At 39.8% G+C, this 19,451-nt stretch overlaps 1 protein-coding gene across 1 annotated transcript in view; it reads right to left on the bottom strand.

Moving 5' to 3' along the window:
• Positions 1–15,661, bottom strand: part of ANO5 (anoctamin 5) — a 68,051-nt gene extending 52,390 nt beyond the window's left edge. The window contains exons 1-2 of the mRNA XM_040980264.1: positions 14,761–15,661; positions 3,677–3,723 (exon numbers count right to left, since the gene is read on the bottom strand). Of these exons, the coding sequence (XP_040836198.1) occupies positions 3,677–3,723; positions 14,761–15,661 (948 nt within the window). The remainder of the gene's footprint in view (positions 1–3,676; positions 3,724–14,760) is intronic.
• Between the last annotated feature and the right edge of the window lie 3,790 nt (positions 15,662–19,451).

The raw sequence follows: 19,451 nt of genomic DNA, 5'->3' as shown, positions 1-19,451 counted from the left end.
TAGAGCAGGTGGACTATGAAATGGTGACCATATTGGATTCTAATATTGCAGCCAGCAGCTTAACCTATGTGTCACAACACAGGCCCCGTTTTAGGCTTTTAATTACTACTCCAATCTCTTTGTTTTTAAACTGTGAAATCTTTCTATATTTATTTCTAATTTAATTTCAAAATCATAGAGTACTTAAATAGTAAAAAGAAATGCAGTAATAGTAGACAAATTTCATATCCCTCATTCAATTAGACAAAAACAAGGAAGTCCTGAATTTGTACTGCTTTTTAGATCATGTGTACCTAACAAGCATATATAGAAACTCTCATTCAAGAGGAGCAGGACACACATTCCTTTCTAATACACCTAGAACATGCTCCATGATAGGCCACATACTAGATAGCAAGACAAAATATGTATTTTTTGAAAGAATTGTTCTATTTATTTTAAAAGCAGAATCACAGAGAAAGAAATTTTGAATTCTCTGGTTCACTCCTCAAATGGTTTCAACAGCAGAGATAGGGCCAGGTCAAAGCCAAAATCCTGGAATCTCATTTGGGTCTCTTCTACAGGAGGCAGAGACCCAAGCAACTGAGGCACTGTCATCTGCCATCCCGATCATATTGGTAGGGAGTTGAAATCCAGCTGTTACACTTATGATCCAGCTCCTTGCTAATGTGCCTGGGAAAGCAGTGGAAGATGGATCAAGTTTTTGGGTCCCTGCACCCATATAGGAGACCTGCAAAAGTTCCTGTCTTCAGATTGGCCCAGCCCTGGACACTGTAGCCATTTGGGGAGTGAACAAGTGATGGAAAATCTCTCTATTTCTTCTTCTCACTGTAAATAAAACTGGTTCTGTGATATGTACAGAATGCTGACATGTCAGGCGGCAGTTTAACAATATTGCTACAACATCTGCCAGCCCACATTAAAAAAAAATGAATGAATGAATTCAAAACATTGTATCTTATATTTTTACCACACCATTATAAAACTAGAAGTCAATAACAAAAAGAATTTTTGACAAACTCACAAATCATTAGAAATTAAACAAGGTGCTCCTGAACAATCAATAGATTAAAAAAAGCAAAAGAGAAATTAAAAACTATCTTCAACAAATGGCAAAATAAAAACAACTTATACAAACTTATGTGGCTCAGTAGGCTAGTCCTACACCTGAAAGTACCAGCATCCCATGTGAGTATTGATTCATATCCTGCTGCTCCACTTCTGCCCCAGCTCTCTGCTTACAACTTGGGAAAGTAGTGGAGGATGGCCAAACTCCTTAGACAGAAGTACTCATGAAGGAAGACAAGAAGAAGCACCTGGCTCTGAGCTTCAGATTAGCTCAGCTCTGGCCCTTGTGGAAATCTGTGGATAGAACCAGTGGATGGAAAGCTTGGTCTATCCATCCTCCTCTCTAAAACTCACCTTTCCAATAAAATAATAAATCTTTAAAAATAATGAGTAAAGCCAAAGCAGTTCCATTTGGAAAGTTTATAACAATGAATGTCTATAATAAAAAGGAAGAATGATTTCATATCAATACCCTAACATATACTTCAAGAAGCAAGAAAACAAAAAATTAACCCAGTTTCATCCAGGTCCCCCAGACCATTAGCAGTGACTTAGATGGCAGTGTGTAAAGGCCAGGACAAAAAGTGGTGCCCAGCTGGGATGACTAGCATTACAGACAATGGCTTTACCACAACACCAGCTCCTAAACCAGTATTCTTTCTTTCTTTCTTTTTTTTTTTTTTGAAGATGTATTTTATTTATTTATTTGAAAGGCAGAGTTACACATAGAGACAAGGAGAGGGCGAGAGACAGAATCTGCCATCTGTTAGATCACTCCCACAAATGGCCACGATGGACAGAGTTGGACCAGACCAAAGGCAAGAGCCAGGAGCTAGCTGACTGGAGACTATATATTCAGAATCTCAGTTCCAAATCTACGAGGGGGCTATAAACCCAGTTTACAAAGCTTCACTTTATAAACTTCCCATAACTTTTTACTTAAGTCTGTAACATTAAATACATATCTATATCCACATCTAGATAGACAGATAGATGATAAATGGAAAGATAGAGGATATGTATACACCATTTCTTCAAAGGATCTTCTGTGCTTTCTAATACTTATCAGGGGCAAATTCCACGGTGACAGCCTCTCATTTCAAATAATGAAGGTCATAATTGAACATTGTTACAATCTCTCATGGAAATCCAGGCACACTTGAAATAAAAATGTGTAATATAATCAATTTAGGGGCCCGGCGGTGTGGCCTAGTGGCTAAAGTCCTAGCCTTGAACTCGCCGGGATCCCAAATGGGCGCCAGTTCTAATCCTGGCAGCTCCACTTCCCATTCAGCTCCCTGCTTGTGGCCTGGGAAAGCAGTCAAGGACACTCCAAGGCCTTGGGACCCTGCACCTACGTGGGAGACCTGGAAGAAGTTCCTGGCTCCTGGCTTTGGAATGGCGCAGCACCGGCTTTGGTGGTCACTTGGGGAGTGAATCATCGGATGGAAGATCTTCCTCTCTGTCTCTCCTTCTCTCTGTATATCTGACTTTCGAATAAATAAATAAAAGTTAAAAAAATCAATTTAGTATATTTACGGTGTGAACACTAAGAAATGAGCAAAAAATAATTTTAAAGCTAATACATATGGAAAATCCTCCATATATTGTTTAATGTTACTGTATGGAAGTTGAAATACAGAGCAGTTAACTTGTTCAAGTGTGTTGATAATTAGTATTACAAGGTACACAGACCCTTATGTCAAATTTAGCCATGAAGCCATTCCATTATTCATAACCTCTTCATCTTTATTCCCAAAGGCACCAGGTAGCATCTAACTTGGATTCCTTCTCAGCCTTTTGGCTAACATCAAGTATAGTATCTAACTTGGGTACAGGGGTATGCAATCTTCAGAAATATAATTCTTGATAATAATTTTTATTCTCTAAACTATACTGTAAAATCATGACGTGTGATTTTTAGTTTGTTTCTCATCTTCTAGTTTCTCTAAATATTCTGGTCACTATACATTTAAAGGGAACTAAATCTTATGGGACTCTTACGTCAACCAGTTTATGAAGCTAGCTTATCCACTCAGCTAGTGCACCACACTTAACTTATTCTGAAAAAATGTGTTTCCCCAAGTTGAGACATTATTTATATCTAACTGGACATCCTTGTATGTAAGAGCCACTCATACAATACTGGACCACCCATAGCCTTTTTTACATATTTTTTATTACATTTAATTTTATAACAATGTTTCATAGGCTCTGATGTTCCCCTTTCCCCTCCTCTTGCCCTCCCCCCATGGTGGATTGCTCCACCTTATTGCAGTATTACAGTTCAAATCTAGCCTTGTTTCTTTCAATGCAAGCATGTGCCTTGCATATTGTCCAGTATCTTATTGCCCAGCTGAATTCAACAGTTCCTTGGGGAGACCAACTCTGGTCTGGAGACACAGCTATCTAGAAGTAGACTACATTTAATACATGCTGAATAAAAAGTTTATTTTTCCTTACTAAAAAATAGGTTACAGAATTTAAAACAAGGTATTACAAATAAACAATTGAAGTATAAAGACTTAATCTCACACAGCACACTTGTAACATTGCCTTGTTTGCTCTTATTTATAGAAAAGTTAATACATAAGCATATTAAACTTACCTCACTCATTTGGATAGAGGTATCTATTTCTCCACTGGCTATTCTCCCTACATGAAATAAGAAAGAGAAAAACATGTCATACTGGTCAATTGATTGGAATATGCTGAAACTTTTGCAGGAGATGATAATAACAATTGAAAAAAATATTAATCCTCAAAGAAAAATGCTGGAATAAAATGCATATTTTTGGAGTTTAGCTATTCCAATCTCCAAAATTAGTCTCATTAAAAACTGATTATAATTTAGATGAAATGCAACAGATAATGGTGTGTGGAGCATATCTGTAAGATAGTAACTCTACTCTGATTGGATCTGTTCTTATCCATACCTACAAAAATGTCCAAACAAAAAAATCCAGTAGAAATGTTCAATGATATCTCATATCACTATATGAGTTCAAGGAAAATCTTGACTCTTTTCCAGGAAATGAACCAGACTGCTTGCAAGTAAAGTAGTACCAGAGCTCTACCACTTTGTAGGCAGGCCAAATTACTCATTCCTACCAACCTAGCCAAAACATATTCATAATAGCTAGGTGTTTAACCATTCAGAGTAAGATGTAGATATCAGTTTCTGATTGTAGAAAAATGGTAACTCAGAATTCATATTCTTATCTCTAAGTGATTCCAAACTTAGGAAAATAGTGATAATAATAAAAGTCAACAACTCTGCATAAAGTGTTCTTAAGGAGCCGAGACTCTAATGTAGCATACTAAGCTTCTGTCTGCAGTGATGGCATTTCATATAGATACCAGTTCAAATCCTGGCAGCTCCACTTCCACTGCAGTGCCTTAAAAATGGCTGGGAAAGCAGAAGAGGAAGGCTCAAGGTCTCGGATCCCTGCACCCATGTTGGACACTAGGAAGAAGCTCCTGCTTCCTGGCTTTACATAGCCCCACTCCAGCCACTACAGCCATTTTGGGAGTAAATAAGCAGGTGGAAGATCTCTCTCTGTGTTTCTCCTTCTCTCTCTGCAATGCCATCTTTCAAAAAAATGAACAAATCTTTGAAAAAAAATTTCATAAAGAAATCGTCACATTGGAAATCAGATATTGCTATTACTTATAACTCATTCCAAAACAACTATAATTTTATCATAGTTTATATTCTGAAAATACAGAATATAGAAATTTATTGTTTGTACAGCTTTTTTGCAATGCAAAAAATCACAACTCATTTCACAAAACAGTATTTAATATATGCTAAATTAATTGTATCTGGTTTACAACAGTATTCTTTTTCACAGATGATGCGAATCACTCAGCTATTCTTCCTAATCACTGAGCTCATTACATAAATGAAGCTATTTATGATTCAGGTAAACCATTGGGAGTCAGCTGGAGGTAAGGTCCAAAACCTGCTATCAAACTGCATGGTCATTATCTATTCATTTGTTAAAATAAGGCTATATGTGAAAATAGACACTGGCTTGCAAGAAATAGTTACTTCATGTAATTTTTATATTATTTTTAAAAGTAGTTGCAAGATCCAGATTGATAACAAAAGACAAGATCACAAATGATATAGTCTTTGCCAATGGCAGATTATTATAGTTCTTTAAAATTAACTAAAAGCAGTCTTACTCTCCAGCTTCATTTTCTTGCTCTGTGAAATCTGATCAGTTTTCCTGTAGTCTCATATTTTCCTTCAGCCTCCTTTCTGTGGTGCCTTAACTCAGTTACTCCTTTACAAGAAATAGTCTATTTGCTCCCACTCACAACCTTACTTGGGTAATAATTCACATCCTTGAACTATAATCTTGAAAGTCTCTTTCTCTCTAGGAAAACCTCCTCTCACCTAAGTAACTTCTTCAGATCACCTAATACATGTCTAATTGATGCACTAATCATATTTTCAATTCTAAATGATTATGTTACTTTTTATTTATATGCTAATTTTACCCCCCTCCAAAAAAAAAAACACTAACTTCTGAAAGATGGGCACACTGTCTTATTTTTCTCTAGATAGCACAGTGATTGGCTAGGGAAAATTGCTTGACAAACATAGTTTTAAGGGAAAAAAAATGAATGAGCAGGCCAGCAAGGAAGCTGATTCTTTTATTATTATTGACATAAATGATAAGACAAAAATATGTAGAGAACTTGCCGTATGCCAGGCTCTTCATTCAGGGCCTAATTGAGCTTGTTAGGGCTCCCAAGAAGACAATTTGTTTTCTTCTTTCTACAACTTAACACAATAAACACAGATTTTTGATACTCCTTACGATTTTCCAGCGACACTCCATGGAAACTCCTTAAAGACTTGAGTGACTGCTGTATATTTCCCTGCAGAAGGGGAGATGTCCTTATGATAGGGGGATAGAGAACTGGATGACCCAGGCAACATGCAGTAAGATGAGTCTTTTCCTGTTAGTACCACACTTTCTGGGTTGACTATCCTTCATTCACTAAGCACTGCACGATCATATTTACTAGAGAAAAAGCATAGGTTGACTGATAGTCCTTTCTATGTTTCTCTGATAGGACACACTTAACTTCTATCATCATTCCATTACTCTAGACGCAGAGCAGATCACTGTGACAAAATAAAGCTAAGACCTTGGACACCATTGTATAAAATGTACCATATTAGACAAGGTTCTTTTAAAAACCGTTCTCTTTTTTCTCCAAGCATCACATTAATTTGGGAGTTGTTATGGACTGGGCGTAGTTTCTCACCCAGGAGTCTACTGTGATTGATGGCTTGGCCCTCAGAATAACATTGTGGGAAGCAGATGAAACCAATGAGAGGAGCCGTCTAGTGGGAGGCCTTCGATCACAGGGGACCCGAGACAGCTTTTGGTGACCACATCAACTTACTGCAAGAGGGCTGTCAACATTGTTTTTTTTTAAAGGAGAATGTAGGAAGGAGGAGGGGCGGTGGCAGGAAGGCCGTGCTGTGTGTGGCAAAGTTAAATGCCTGAGTCCATCCTGCACAAATCTAATTCAAAGCATGGGAAAAGATTCAAAATGTATACAGAAAAAAATATAAATAACAGACATATTCTTATTCAATCTTAAATATTTAGTAACTACTTTTTCAAAAATTCATGGCATGATTTTTCTTAGAAACAAATATCAGAGTTTACTGTCAGGAATACAACATGAATTTCAAGCAAAATTTCTAATTAAAATTTTTTAAAAAATCTATAAAACACCACGACATTTCTCTAAGACTTTCTGCATGAGAGCAGTGAAGTTAATACAGCTGCTTGATATTTTATAATGAAATATGTAGGCAATTGGCAGATCCATTTAACTTAGTGAACTAATATTTTCCAAGAAATTAGCACATGAGGTTATAGAGCTTAAATTGGTGAAAAATATAAAGTATAAGACAATTCAAGTGGTTTCGAAGTAGCAGAGAATGGAAAGTTCATTTTGCTGGCTTAAATTCCTCATAACATCTGCTTTTATGAACCCATGATTAGGGCTTGGTGCAGTAGCCTAGCTGCTAAAATCCTCAACTTTCAAGCCTGAGTTCTAATCCTGGAGGCCCTGCCTCTCATCCAGCATCCTGCTTGTGGCCTGGGCAAGCAGTACAGGAAGGCCCAAAGCCTTGGGACCCTGCACCCACGTGGGAGACCCAGAAGTCCCTGGCTCCTGGCTTCGGATCTACTCAGCCCCAGCTGCTGCAGAGACTTGGGGAGTGAATCTAGCGGATGGAAGATTTCCCTCTCTTTCTCTCCTCCTCTGTATATATTTGGCTTTCCAAAATAAATAAATATTTTTTAAGAATGTAGGATTATTATTTTTTTTTTAATTGAAAGCCAGATATACAGAGAGGAGGAGAGAATGATCTACTGTCCGCTAGATTCACTCCAGTTGCAGTGGCCGCAATGGCCAGAGCTGCACCAAACTGAAGCCAAGAGCCTGGGGCCTCTTCTGGTTCTCCCACATGGGTTCAAGGTCCCAAGGCTTTGGGCCATCCTCCACTGCTTTCCTAGGCCACAAGCAGGGAGCTGGATGGAAAGTGGGACCACAGGGATGAGAACCAACACTCATATGGGATCCCGGTACGTGCAAGGCAAGGACGTAATAGCCATTAGGCTACAGTGCCAGCTCTATTAGTTGATTTTTACTATAATATCAAAGAAATTTGTAATTGCTTTAAACCCATTAAAATCATACTTGCTATTTGAGTTATCTATCTGTAAACAGGCAGATTTTCTTTACAGTTAACCAAAACAAGATGCTAGGCCAATTTAAAAGTTACTCTTCCATTTGGCCAGAGGTTATAGACCTTTTAAAAATATTTATTTACTTATTTTTATTGCAAATTCAGATATAAAGAGGGAAGGAATAACAGAGAGGAAGATCTATCTTCTGTCTGCTGATTCACTCCCCAAGTGACCGCCATAGCCGTAGCTCTGCCAATCCAAAGCCAAGAGCCAGGAACTTTCCCCACATCTCCCATGCAGGTGCAGAATCCCAAGACCTTAGGCTGTCCTCAATGGCTTTCCCAGGTCACAAGCAGGGAGCTGGATGGGAAGCGGGGCTGCCAGAATTAACATCAAATTTCAGATTTAAAAGCTAAGTGACAAGACAGAACTGATCACTCATGCCTTCATTCATTTCAGAAGATGCCATTTAATAAAGTGGAAATCATTAACGGTGCATGAGTGAGACAGAAGAGGCTTCCAGCTGCCCAGAAATGGCCTGTCTCCTTCTTTAGTAACAGGACTCTCATAAAACATGGTTTAGGTGTGTGATCTAATAAACTAAACAAAGCGAAGAACTTCCTAGCTTTCCTTGGACAATAAGTCAAAGCTCTTAAATATCCTGTAAACAGTATAATGATCATCTGACCCTTGACCTTAGCCAAAAGGCTGAGAAGTGGTATATAATTCGTCTCACAAAGATTTGCACAAGTAACAAATGAGCAAATACATGCCCTTGGCCCACAAGTGATCAATAAATATCAACATTTGTTGATACTGTCTCTTCCATTACTAATTCACAAAACTGGTATGAGTTCTTTGGTCTAAGGTCAGTGTCAGAATGAAGTTCAAAAATTATTTTCATTCTCAGGTTCTTTTAATTGCAGTAACTGCTTTAAAAGTAGTAATAGTTATATTAAGAAAAGCATATAGACTACTCAACAGCAGCTATATAACCTAACTTGCCTAAGTCTGGACTTTCTCACAGAAAGAGCATAAATAAAAATGCTTTTAAAAGCATAAAACATTACACATAGCTGTTATTCAGGATTTTTTTCATTAATATTGGACAGATATGCAACTTGAACTCCATAATGCCTAACCAACTCTCACTGAATTTGTGAATGTTAATCATGTCAACCTAACAGACCCCTGCACAAAGAGATTCTAGAAAAAGGAATATTTTGTCTATAAATATGTGATACTTGAGCATTAACTCAGGTCAACTCTTACTGTCTTGAATAAAATAATAATTATTATTGTGAGGAAGAACCATTCACCAAATAAAAAACAGTTATAGCACAGAATCATCAAATAGCTGCAAGAATAATCTAGGCTTACAAAGCATCTTATGACTCTAGCTCTGCTTCCTCCTTCCTCTAATAAATTTTGCTTCACCTAAAACTAGGAGAAAAATACTTTCAAATTGCTGTCAGAAACATATGATGTATCACTCAAGAACATGGAAAACAGACAACATATACACTTGAAATTACCTTTTATCACTACTCTTCCCATCACAGTTCAAATTTACTTCTTCCTTTCCCTAATACGAACATGTATGTTTCTTCATAGTAACTTTTGCTCACATTATTATTATTATTATTACCATTATTATTTACACATAAACCTAAATATCCTTTCTTCAGCTTTTGCCAGAAACCTCCTCCTTCTCCTGGTTTGGCCTCTCACCAGCTCCAATACCTCCCTACCTATAACCTTCTTCTCTGGACAGCTAGCCAAATCATATCTCCCTCTACCACAGTCTACCCCCCGGAGCCAGGAGGAACAAGTATAAAGACAAACTCTTTATTTGAAAACTGTAATCTTTTCTGAGAAGCAGGGTTAAGAGGATAGATTTATTTCCTCACACACTATGATCACTCAAACACACAAACTAACTATTAGCCCTCTTTCACACACACGCAGGCACACACACAAACGGTGCCACATGCCACAGATTTAGGCACACTTAGTCACAGAACATAATAATGCAATAATTGTGTATATTGCCAAACCTCTGTCAAAACCGCCGAAGAAGCAGGATTTGAAGCCAACAACTCTAAGTCAACTTCTTACTATTCTTCCAGCTTCTTCTAATATGAATGGAAGGAGCATAATCTTTCTGTGGGCCAAACACCAGAGATACGAAGGTTTTGGTATCAATCCACCCTGGGAATCATCAAATATTTGCTAAAAAGGAAGGCTAGCACAATCACGGAGAGGGCACATTGCTAAGAATACACACTCAAGCAAACACAGAACCCAAAAATAGACTATGCATGCACAACATGATCTTCTCAGCTTACATTCTTACCGCAAGCATAAAATTAACTCTGAGTACAGTCATGTCTCATATCATGACATTTCCATCAATGACAGAACAGATACATAACAGCAGTATCCTAAGATTATAATGTAGCATGTTATACAGAAGGCTATACCTCTTGGTTTGTTAAGTACACTCTGTAATGTTCATATGACGAAAGACTAGTGATGTGTTTCTCAGCACAGATTTCCATCATTAATTGCTCTGTGCTTTTATATGGAAGCAAACACACACATTTCTAAAAAGCAGGTCGTTTTTGTCAAACACAGTGCTTAACGTAGCTGTAACATTGCAGGCAACTTTACATGCAGCATTGAAGCTGCCTTTTCCAATGCTAAAATCCTAAACCTTCTTTTCCAATGTTAACTGTATCATAAATTAGCTGAAGAATGAATATTTCAAATCAAAATTTCCTTACAACATTAACTAGTCAACAGTTCAGTTTCAGCAGTACTGACATTCTACTGGCAATGATTATTTAGGTGGTTGTTTAAGTGTTCTATTATATTTTACTCTTAAAATTTCCATTTTAAAATGAGTAGAGTAGGAAAATGATACATTGGAAGTCACTACTTATTTATATGTTCAAATGTGAAGACAATGTGTTTCAACATTGTATTAAAACCTAAAAACAGGGCCTCAGTGCCCTGAGTTAGCCTAGCACCCACTGGGATCCCATATGGATGCTGGTTAATGTCCCAGTTGTTCTACTTCCCTTCCAGCTGCTTGTTTGTAGCCTGGAAAAGCAGTAGAGGATGGTCCCAAGCCTTGGGACTTACACCTGGAAACCCAGAAGACGCTCCTGGCTCCTGGTTTTTGATCTGCTCAGCTGTGACCAATGTGGCCACTTGGGGAGTGAACCAGCAGATGGAAGATCTGGTCTCCTTCGACCCTCTCTATATTTGACTTTCTAATAAGGTAAATAATAAATCTTTTTAAAAATAGAGACAATTCATTAATCTGTCAAAAAGGCAAGATATCTCAGGTTTAAAAATTAATTATATGTAAATAAATTGTTTAACCATCATTTTAATCCTTAAATGGGACTTAGGAAACACAAGAGGGTACTTCAAAAGTTCATGGGAAATTGAATTAAAAGATCAGTTTATTTTGGTGCATAAAAGTACTTGCAGAGAACATTTGATAATATACATTTCCCTTTCCATTTATCCTTCAGTGAAAAGTATGTATCTGTATGACTTGCAGATTTACCACAGGAATTATTACAAAGAATTGCCAAGTGCTTTAAATGAATTATGAATACATTTAGACATCAGGTTACTGAAATTGTAAGATAGCAATTGTCACCAAAGAAAGAAACCACAAAAAAAAAAAAAAAGAGTTTAAAAAGGAAGCATTAAATGTGTATCTAAAGAAATTCCAGGGGCTAGCCTTGTGCAGATTTTAGGCTGCTGTGTGCAAGCCTTAGCAGCTAAAGTCCTGACCAGGAACCCATACAGGTTCTAATCCCAGTGATCCTGCTTCCCATCCAGCTCCCTTTGTGCCCTGGGAAAGCAGTCAAGGATGGTCAAAGCCTTGGGAACCTGCGAGATCTGCACAGCTCTGGCAGTTGCGGCAACTTGTAGGGGGAGTGAATCTGGCAGACAGAAGCTCTTCCCCTCTGCCTCTCCTCCTCCCTGAATATCTGACTTTCTGTATATCTGAGTATCTGTATCCTCCCCTCTGTATATCTGACTCTGTATATCTCTTATTATAGGCATTGAGGCAATGAACAAGCAGATGAAAGATACCTACTTTTATCTATCTATCTATCTCTCTATCTATCTCACTCTGGATTTCAAATAAATATTTTTAAATGAAGGAAATTCTAACTCTGTACTTTTGAAAATCATTTGGAGTTTTGCATCTTTGAACACCACGCCTATTTCCTAATACAGCAGTCATCCGGGTTCTGGCCTGAGATTTCACTTTCCATGATTCTAGCTATCCAGAACTATTTGTAACCTGAAAATATTACATGGAAAATTCTAGGTATAAACAGTTTGAATAGCTAGTTATTTTAAAAAGAATGTGATGAAGGAGGGTGAGGAGGAAGAGACAGGGATCTTCAGTTCACTGACTCCCTGTTTAGTAGGCTACAACAGTTGGGCCTGGTCTAGGCCAAAGCCAGGAGCCCACAGCTTCATCCGGGACTCCCATTTGCCAAGTATTTGGGTCAGACTTTGCTGCTTTCCCAGGCACATTACCGGAGAGCTACATGAGAAGTAGAGCAGCCAAGATTCAAATTAGTGCTCCATTATGACATGGACTATAAAGGGTCGCTTAGCTTACTATGCCACAATGCTTCTGCCTGAATACCTAATTTATATATTAAATTTTAGCATAGGTATGAGTTCATAGGAAAAAAGAAAGGGTGCATACAGGTTCTGTACTATCCATGAGTTTAGGCTTCCTGTAGAGGGCTTGGAATGCATATCCGGTGAATATGAAGGCACTGATAGTCATTTACTATATCAATCATTATTAGTTTTTGATTTTATAAAAGATAATGTGCGTCAAGTCATGCCATGAAGAACAAGGAGAAAAAAACCCACAGAATAGGTAAAAATATTTGCAAACTTATATTGGATTTGAATACAATTCATATAAAGAGCTATTATAAGTCAGTATTTAAAAATATTTTGAAAACATGTTTCAATAAATATTTCTCTAAAATTAATATATAAATCACAAATAATGTATGAAGATACATAGTAAATTATTCATTGAGGAAATGCAAATGAAAATGCCAAAGAGACACCGGTTTCTCAACCACTTGGATGGCTACACTAAAAACAACAAACGAAACTGCTGGAAGCGCAGATCCATTGTCCACGGAAATGGAAAAAGATATAGACACTTCGCGACTTTCTCAAAATGTGTAATAGGATGCCACCACATAATCTAGCAATTTCATTTTTAAGCATAATTCAAGCAAATGAAAATATGTGTTGACACTAAAAATTCACAATGTTCTCTGCAGGATCAAAAATGTGGAATAATCCAAATGTACACCATCTGATAAGTGGATAATCTGATGTATGCTCCACTGTGGAATATTAGCTGGCAACTGAAAGAGACACTAATACAAATCCCAAGTAATGAAATTCAAGAACATTAGGCTAAGAGAAGTAAGTGGCTACTATAAGCCATAATACATGACCCTATTTATTCCAAGTGTCTAGAATCAGCCAGTTTATAGAAACAGTGACAGATTAGGGACTTGGAGCTAAGGTAGGGGAGACAAGGAATGGCTGTCTAAGAGGTTTCCATTTGGGGAGACAAAATTGTTCCAAAATTGCTTTATGATGATTGCTGCAAAAACTCAAATATACTGAAAAATTTAAACGGGTGGATCTTAGGATAGGAAGGTTGCATGCCAATGATGCTCCCTGCAAAGCAGGAGAGCGATGCAATGTCACATTAGATTTCTCAGTGTCTTTGGAAACTGAAAAGTAAAACTACTCTCAGACTATTTGTGCCATTTTAAAAAAGTTTCTAGGCTTACATCTAATATTAAATATTTCCCAGTAAAATAGAAAGCCATTGAGGTGACTGAATTCCTGGGAATGGCCCACACAAAACATGTGTATTTTGGGGAAAAACATGTTTACCAAAATAGATCCAACAGACTACAGGCATGAGCAAATACCTTAGCAAGCACTGGACACATGTTTGTTAACACCACTATAGGTCCAACTGAAGCTGATCTGTAAACATGGCAGTGATTCAAAAACTGACAGGTGTTAAGATCTGCCCCCCTGGGCACATGGCTCCATTGGCTAATCCTCCCCCTTCAAGCACTGGGATCCCATAAGTACACAGGTTCGTGTCCCAGGTGCTGCATTTCCCATCCAGTTCCCTACTTGCGGCCTGAGAAAGCAGAGAAGGATGGTCCAAAACCTTGGGACCCTGCACCACGTGGAAGAATCTATGGGTTCCTGACTTTGGATAGGCTCAGCTCTGGCCATTGCAGCCACTTGTGGAGTGAACCAGTGGGCAGAAGATCTTTCTCTCTGTCTTTTCTTCTTTGTAAATATTCCTTTCCAATAACTAACTAACTAACTAACTGAATGAATGAATAAATAAATAAAATACATCCTTAAAAATCCCTCTGCCATTCCATGATTCACAAGCATCTCAAAGCACGAACAATAACTTGCAGAGCCAGGATAAAGAAGTCCAAGGCCAGTACCGTGCATGTGGGATCGCAGCCCTATGATCTATTCTGTTACTTCTCTTGGAAGACCTTTCCCACCCTTTGATTGGTTCAGACTCAGGAGCATCACAGCATACGAGCCTGGTGTGCTATCCTGCCCTCTCCAAATTGCTTAGCTGCCCCATAGTACACAAAGGATTAAGGAAGGTGTCCAGGTGTCATAAGGACGCAGGTGCCAAGTCCTCAGAAGCTGCAAAGGAAATCGTGGGAGCGAATTCCACTCTAAGCACAGGCTGGGCAAGGGGCGCCCTTCGCTGGCAAGCCAAGTGAACATTCCCAGGACTCATCATGCAGTCCACCAACATCCCCCCTCCCCCGGGGGACCCTGTGCTGCGGCTAGGGGCTAGGGGTCCACGCGCTCAACCCCGACCTCCTACCTTCCTCCTGCACCATCTCCAGGAGGTTCGGGTCGCCCATCTTGGCTAGCTCGTTCATGACACTGAGACCAGAGATGCATTTGGTAACTCTCCGCTGGGACAGACTGGGAGGAGCCCTCTGACTGATACTGAATCTAATCTCCGGCTTGCTGAATTGCAGGACTGTCAAGCTGCCGATGCTCTCCTTGCTGGCCTTCTCCTCCGGTTTGTCTTCCTCCTCTTTGTCCTCCAACTTCTCCTCCTCCTCAGCCTCCTCACCCTCCTCCGCAGATTCCCAGATTTCTGGGCTCTTCAGCCAGCTGGCCTTCTTCTCCAGCTTGTACTTCCAGTTGCTCTTCGCCCTGCGCCTCACTTTCTTCTGCCGGTAGCGCTCCTTGCCTCCTTCCCAGTAAGACTCCCAGTACCTGTCCGGTTGCCTCGGTTTTCTGTCCTCGTCCCGGTTGCGCTTGTCCGTACTTTTTCTGCTCTTGCCCACCCACTGCTGCTGCTCTCTCCGGGGCGCAGCTTCCCTCTCTCCCCGACTCCGGCCCTCCGGGGCCGCCGGGGCCGCGGGTGCCGCACCCTCGGGGACCGCCATCTCCCCGCCCCTCGGCCACACTGGCTGTACCCCGGCCTCCTCCTCTGGGATGGCCCTGTCCGAGTTCCCCGGCCCGGCAGCCGCTGCCTCCAGGGCCATGCCTGAGCCCGACTCCTGTGGCTCCTCTGGGGCATCCTCCCCGGGACCCGTCACTTTTCGGCTGTCTTGACCGGCAACATCCGTTCCCAACAGGCTCGACCACTCTGACTCCTTCTGGTCGACCCATGGCCCGGACTCTTTCTCTCGGGCTTTCGCCTCCCTCTGCTCTGCAGTCTCTTCTTCCTCTTCTTCCTCAGATCCTTGGCCAGGTAAGAGCTTATCCATCGAGGTGGCCTTCTGCCCACTGGGAGTTTCCTTCAGCGAGAACCCCTCCCACTTCAAAAGTTAACTTTTTGTCGGGGAAGGAAAAGTTCCTTTCCCTTAAAGAAGCCCACGCCCTTTAAGGCTGGCACGTGGCTAGGATCTCCAAGGGTCCAGGGGTCGCTCTCCTCCGGCCCCTTGACACTAAATACCTACTTCCTTGTGAGGGACACGATTTCTTCTACAGGTGAGGAAACGACACACCTGTAGCCTGAATTCGAAGTCAGCCTCTGCTACTTAAAAGCTGAAGAGTGTTCAGGAGGTTTCTATCAGCTTCACCTTTGCGCATCTTCAAGCCGGGAACGCTACTCACCCCCACCCCCAGGATACTGTGAGGAGCACTATACAAGCTTTCGTTAGAACCTGTTAACGTTTCCTGCTGCCGGTAAAGTTAAGTCCTGTTATTGCAGGTCTCCACAAACTTCCACCTCAAGTAAGGTGCTATCGTCCCTCTCTAGATTTTGTCTTTTTCATGCCAGCTCCGCAATACTTGGGACATGAAAAAAAAAAAAAAAAAAGATACTGTCTAATGGAGGAAAACGGATGAGAGGTGATGAACTAAGTTGGGTTTGGTACATATCCGAGCCAAGGGCCTTGAGTGTGCTAAGCAGGGTGTGGGTTTGAATGGGGTGGTGGCTAGAAGACATCGCCTGTCTCCATTGCCCTGCTTCTGTGGATTTATTTTGTATTCTACTTACTTTTTGTGACTGAATCAGCTTTTATAGATGACTAAATAGGCTTGCAGAGAAGTAGCTTGGGAAGTCGTGGTTAGCAGAGGAACTGCAAGCTATTATTATTTTTTTTTTCTTTTCTGTACAGTGCGATCTCTTTCATTAAACATTTAGAAATTTATCAGATCTGGCCAAGTGTAGACAATTCCATGATGTAGTTTGGAATCGTTTTAGAAAGGTGTGATTTCATGTTATAGCCGATATGCATCTGCTTGTATATAATTATAATAAACTGCTGTTATAAAATTGTTTTGCTTTCACCTCTTAATAATATCCCTGTTTGCTGTTAATAAAAAATTTACAACATGAATGTTTTTGAATGTTCTTTCTGTATGCCAGCTATTTTACAATGTGCTGTCAATATTGCAAACACATGAGTAGAATCTTTGTTTTTCATGGAGTAACTTAAAAGTATTCTCATTCATTGTATATGATTTCCTATTTCCTGTGTCCTCATCCTATACTGCATTTGATATTATATAGGTGCATATATCACTGGACACAACTCAGATATTCTTAGCGCCAGAAAGAATTTAGGCATAATGCAGTAACTGTGCTAGCCAAGTTCATTGAGGCGGGCACAGCTGCCCAGATCTGCTTGCCACTAGAGAGCCGGGAGACCAGCCTGTACCCAGATGCATTCCTACCAACATGGATATGCCCTCCTCTGGTTTCTCCTTCTGTCTCCTGAGAAATTGACTGGGTGGATATAAAGTTCTTGAAAAACACTTCCAGGACTTTATCACAGCCTTAGCAGATCTAATATGTCCCTTGACACTAATAATCCTTTCTGCTGCCCCCTGGAGAGAGGCGTAAAACCAGGATTACTGAACAAGAGCATTTATTTTAGATGTAATCCTTTGCCTGCCTTCAAGGCTTGTTTCCTCATTCCCTCACACAAGAAAACTCATTTTTAAAACGTTCTGTTTTGTTTTGTTTTTTGGGTTTTTTGTTTGTTTTTTTTTCCCCCTTGGCCTTTCTCACTCATAAAGGTTATTGTTTACCTAACTGCCTCAGCAGGAAGACACTACATGTTGTTGTTTTTGCTCAAAATTCAATGACACATGTTGATGCTGATATTTTTTCAGCTTCTTCTTCACTTTCTTTTAAAAAGCGCAAAGCACGTCATATTCTTTGGCTAGACGTTTTACTTCTCAAGGCGTATTTTCTGTGTATCATTAAAGTAGTTTATGCTTCTTTCCATGCATTATTGTGGGATGGGCCCGTTTTCTTCATTGTTATGTCATGCCACTTTTCACAGAATCTTCATTTCCAGAATGAGCTCTGAGTAATGAATACTTGTCCTTGAACTAATAAGTAGATACTGATTTGCGGCCATAAAGCTGTCTTTTTATTTTCAGCCTTCTAAGTTATCTGAGCCATTTTTTGAATTATTAAAAGTGACTGACAGCACCTTTTTTTCTTTGTCTTTTTATGCCTTACACTAAGCATGGGATACAAAAGTATTTAAATAACTACACACACATTTTTAAAGGTAAAAATGAAAATACTTTAGAAATTATGAACTGACATCTTGACGTACTCGCAACTCCATAAAAGTACGAGTTTGCTACAGGAAAGGCAACTTAGGGGCATCAGTACACAGTATGTGGGGAAAGTCTGAGCCATATGATAGTTAAATATGTTCACTTGAACAACACCAGCAGCTGAGAGGTGAGTTCATCCTTCCTTCCTTCCTTCCTTCCTTCCTTCCTTCCTTCCTTCCTTCCTTCCTTCCTTCCTTCCTTCCTTCCTTCCTTCTTCCTTCTTTCTCTCTCTCTCTCTCTCTCTCTCTATCATTTTAGTAACCCAGTATAATTCATCTGTGGTCTGCATCAGTTTGTCAACTTGTCTTCATATCAAACCTTTACTTTTATAATAAGATTTGTGCCTGTGTTTGCTATTTGTTTTACTCATCAATTAGCCTATGTGTTTTTCAAAATCACTGCAATCCACACTGCTAAACTGTACTACTAAAGTGTGGAATTTGTACTGGGTCCTGGACCTACCTTCTCTTATTGCCTTTGCCGCTTATTAAGGTGGCAGCACAATATCCATGGATAGGTAACTCGGCTACTTTGAAGCGCAGACCTCTTCTATGTGGATATCACATTATATTTCTGGTATCTTCCAGCCATGTCTTCAAGTTGTAAAATTCAAATAAGTCATATACATGGGCACCAGCAGCCTGGCACAGTGGGGTAAGCCATCACATGCAACCTTGGCATGCTGTATGAGCACTGGTGCCAGTCCTGGCTCCTCTATTTGCAATCCAATCAATTCCCTGCCAATGCTCTTGGGAAAGCATCAGAAAAAGGCCCATGTACCTAGACCCCTACCAGCCACCTGGAAGTCTCAGATGGAGTTCCAGGCCCTAGTTTCAGCCTAGCTCGGCACTGGCCTTTAACTTAGGGATAAAGCCAGCAGATAGATGGAAGATCTCGGTCTTGCCCTCTCTCTAATACTGTGACTTTCAAATAAATGAGTGCTTTTTTACAAAATTATGTATATGGAAGGATTTTTGTAATCCATAAAAATGTAACAAGCATGACAGTTTTATTAACGGACCAGGGTCAAATAACAGATTAATCAGCAAGCAAGAAACTCTAATCGTGGTGTTGTTTGCATTACAAAATGCTGTTTGAACCTCCCTTTGGTATTTGTAGGCTTTCTGACTGTATGCATTCCTGTGCCTTGGTTTGCAGAGAAGAAGCCAAATCTGTTTATTGGCAAAATCATTCAATCAATCCAGACTCTTTAGGATCCCTGGACCTTTACAATAAACCCTAGTTTATATCTTACATTCTTTCCTCAGCTAAAAATACTTCTCTTTATAGACTGATGTCTGAAATCCCAGTTGTCGTCACAAAAGCTGCCTTAATACATAGCACGCACATGGGTGCTTGATATTCATCAACGTAAATGCCTCAGACAGCTTGTCGCTCTGCCGTGGAACAAACAAAGCTACTGTTTCCTGGACTAATTATAGGGAACCACCTCAATAAATGTACAAAGGGAGGAAG

This window comes from Ochotona curzoniae, unplaced genomic scaffold (genome assembly GCF_017591425.1).
Source record: "Ochotona curzoniae isolate NIBS_2020 unplaced genomic scaffold, NIBS_Ocur_1.0 contig_3432, whole genome shotgun sequence".
Taxonomy (NCBI): domain Eukaryota; kingdom Metazoa; phylum Chordata; class Mammalia; order Lagomorpha; family Ochotonidae; genus Ochotona; species Ochotona curzoniae.
Note: the sequence above shows the minus strand (reverse complement) of the source record. Positions and strands in the feature narration are given on the sequence as shown.